The sequence below is a fragment of the Pleurodeles waltl genome, chromosome 4_1 (assembly GCF_031143425.1).
Source record: "Pleurodeles waltl isolate 20211129_DDA chromosome 4_1, aPleWal1.hap1.20221129, whole genome shotgun sequence".
Classification (NCBI taxonomy): domain Eukaryota; kingdom Metazoa; phylum Chordata; class Amphibia; order Caudata; family Salamandridae; genus Pleurodeles; species Pleurodeles waltl.
In genome coordinates this window covers 102263696-102267118 of record NC_090442.1, presented here as the reverse complement: position 1 = coordinate 102267118, position 3423 = coordinate 102263696, and the positions used below count along the sequence as shown (strand labels likewise).

The window sequence follows — 3423 nt, the reverse complement described above, 5'->3', positions numbered from 1 at the left end:
ATGGAGACCATGATACTCAGTTATCTTGCTCAGAGACTTTGCTTGAAAGTGAATCATGAAGCATGACTAATATTTTTTTCTGTAATTATGTAATGATATTATTTTTATGAATAAAGTTCAAGTGGATAATTTAATGCACATATATTCAAGTACACCAATTAATGAACAGATGAAAATATAATATATTTGTTGAAACAGTGAGTGTACAAACAGAGGGAAATCAAAATGCTCTGACAAATTTGCGACAGTGGCAGGATCCTAGATTTTGTTTCAATATTAGAAACAGATGATGAATAATTGGTAAAGTGCTGAGCAATAGCAATATGAGTTTAGTTTATCCATAAAAACAGCAAATTTCTAAACCTCTTGAACTCTATTCCAACATCTATTTGCAAGTAGATTTTTGGCTTACACAAGTAGTATTTTGCATGAGAAAACATTTTTATAAATTCTCAAAATGAGGGTTTGCATTTACAAAAGAATTGATAACAGAAATACTTTTGTCAGAATACATTTCCTCCCAGACCCAGAGAGCAGGCTTTCCAGGATGGAACGCTCTTTAAGTTTATACCCACCCACAAATAAACACATCTGTTTTCATTTACAAAAATATGGACATTTACTACTGATTAGGGCAGGAGTAAATTACTTTTCAACATGAGACTATGAATTAAAAAACCTTCAAAATTATTTGAGGTTTGGAGTAAGGGATTTCTCCATCGTAAAAGTAATGCCTGGTGGAAATAAATGTTTAGCATATGAGTGAATACTTGCTTCACATACGTACACATGAACAAATACAAATGTGTGTATTTTCTCATGCAAAAATAGACCTCTGAAAGGTTTTCCACACCTTATTATCATATTTTTCTAAGCGTACTTCTGGATATGTTTGTCAGTCTCTGAATATTATTAATTTGTGCCCATTCAAAGTTATCGACAAATGGTGGAAATGTATGCCAACAGCATTGTCCTTTGTCTTTACAATTGTAACTCAATATGGTCAACTTTGCAAGTGATGGAAAATTCTTATCTTTCGTTTCTTCCTCCATGTCTTTTATGTAAAGTTCTTTATTTTAGATCAATGCAAACAACCAATAGGACCCGGGTGACAGAGTTTATTCTCTTGGGACTTACAGAAAACCCAAAGTTGCACGTTCCACTATTCATGCTCTTTCTTCTCATCTATACATTTACTCTTCTGGGCAATATAGGGATTATGACTTTGGTTAAGTTAAATCATAAACTTCACACACCTATGTACATTCTGCTCTGTAATTTGTCCTTGGCTGACATCGGCTACTCTTCAGCCTCTACCCCCCACATGCTGGTCAACTTTTTATCCAAGAGAAAGACAATTTCATTTCTAGGGTGTGCAATACAAGTGTTTTTCAATATTACAATGGGAAGCTCAGAGGTGTTCCTGTTGACGTTGATGGCTTATGATCGGTACGTAGCTATCTGCAAGCCATTACTGTATTCACTCATCATGAGCAACACAGCCTGCATCAAGTTGGTCATTTTTATTTATTTACTTGCCATTTCCAATTCTCTGACACATGCTATTTTCGCTTTCAAGTTGCCATTCTGTGACTCCAATGTGATCACTCATTTCTTCTGTGATGTGCCTCCAATCTTGATGATCTCCTGCGCTGATACCACTCTGAATGAGCTGTTGCTAGTTTCAGTGGCAGGTGGACTCATACTTCTATGCCTCACCGTCATCCTCATCTCCTATGCTTACATTGTGGCCGCCATCTTGAAGATCGGCTCGTCAGACGGGAGATGGAAGACCTTCAGCACGTGTTCCTCCCACTTTGTCTGTATGATTATATTTTTGGGCCCCCTCGTCTTCATGTACGCCCAGCCCTCCTCCAGTCACTCAATGGCTCAGGACCGAGTGTCAGCTGTGTTCTTCACCGTGATTATTCCGATGCTGAACCCCCTTATTTACAGCCTGAGAAACCAGGAAGTGAAAAGGGCTCTTAGAAGGTCCATGGGCATGAGATGTTTCTAAATACTTTTCATTAAAAAAGGCTTTGCACAAATAACACTTTCAGCCTTTATGACTTTATAACAGTTGCTTCCTGCAAAAACAACGAGGCGTTATTTAGTAGTTTATAATACTTCTATAATTATAATAAATTGTTTGGTAAAGAACTGCTTAGAACTGACACAAATAGGTTGTTGACATTATTAACATTAATGAACAAGTGACCATATGTCAGCCTTTATTTCCGTACATGTTGGTTTGAACTAAATGTGGTAATAATGGAAATAAATGATGATCATTGCTGTCTCGTTTTGCGGACAGTTCACCACATGGCAAACAAACACTGTCGACCTTGGTGCTTGCTACACAGTGATAGCTGTTTTTTTTCTTTTTTAATGTGCCCCTGCTTCCCTTTGAACCTGTTGGCAGGCCACACACCACCTATACCTGCAGCGCTATTTTATTAGGTGCTGCATTGAAGGTGGCAAAATGTCCGCGGGCAGGACCAACGTGGCCTTTTGTGTCTCATGTACAGTTTGGCAGAAATAATACTGTGTCACATTCCTGTGGGAATACCCTATCTTCCTAACTGATGAACAAACCCCCCCCTCCCCCCCCCCCAGAAACCCTAGCTCCATGAACTGTCAGAAAACTACCAACGTGTGAGGGTAATTTTCTTATTTTACAGAAACAAACACACATTTTGGGAGTTTGATTTGTACAAGTAAACAGTTTTAGCTGAGCAGCTGCATGAAACATGACCGTGCTCAGCAAACATTCAATGCCTTGAAAGGGACAGCCATAGTGGTGGCTCCACAGAACGTACCTCAGTAGCAGGTATTTTTAAGCACACTCCCCTGGTGGGTGGCAGATTTAAGAACTTTTTAATAAATGAGGTGGGTGACTACCCACCTTAAGGAATGATCATAACCCTTGTCAAGGTGAAACCTTAAAGTCACATAATTAACCTGAGTTCAACCCTCTGGTAACTATGGCACAGATCAGACAGGCTAATTTCAGACAATTTTTGAAGTATTTCCGCAATATTAAAACAGTAGTAATGTTAAAATACAAAGCAATACAAATACCGAATCAAATTAGAAAAATAGATATAAATAAGAAAAATGACAACAAAATGACAAAATTTCAATAATGGACCAGGCGGTAATATCTTTTCAAACATTTGAGCAGAAATAGCACCAAAAAGCATAAGGGGTTGATGATAGTGATAGATGTGATTAACTGGGACCTGAGGAGCAATTTGAGACTGATTGCGATGGACTGTGAGTCAAATAAATCAGCCAGGTTTGTTGTGGTTAAACATTTTTCCTAAGACTTAGTTAAGCCCCAATCCTCCACAGGAGTACAGGAGTAAAGCCCACTGGACCACCTTGGAGGTACTTTGAGACTAGTATGGTGTCAGACAGAGG

At 38.4% G+C, this 3423-nt stretch overlaps 1 protein-coding gene across 1 annotated transcript; it reads left to right on the top strand.

The window, feature by feature from the left end:
- Positions 1 to 1084: 1084 nt before the first annotated feature.
- LOC138287063 (olfactory receptor 5AP2-like) lies at positions 1085 to 2017 on the top strand. Its single transcript, XM_069227422.1, has one exon. It carries the CDS (start codon positions 1085 to 1087, stop codon positions 2015 to 2017), a length of 933 nt encoding a protein of 310 aa, XP_069083523.1.
- Positions 2018 to 3423: the final 1406 nt, after the last annotated feature.

Excerpts from the sequence above, each read along its gene's own strand:
- LOC138287063 (XM_069227422.1), top strand. The coding sequence starts at position 1,085 with ATGCAAACAACCAATAGGACCCGGGTGACAGAGTTTATTCTCTTGGGA.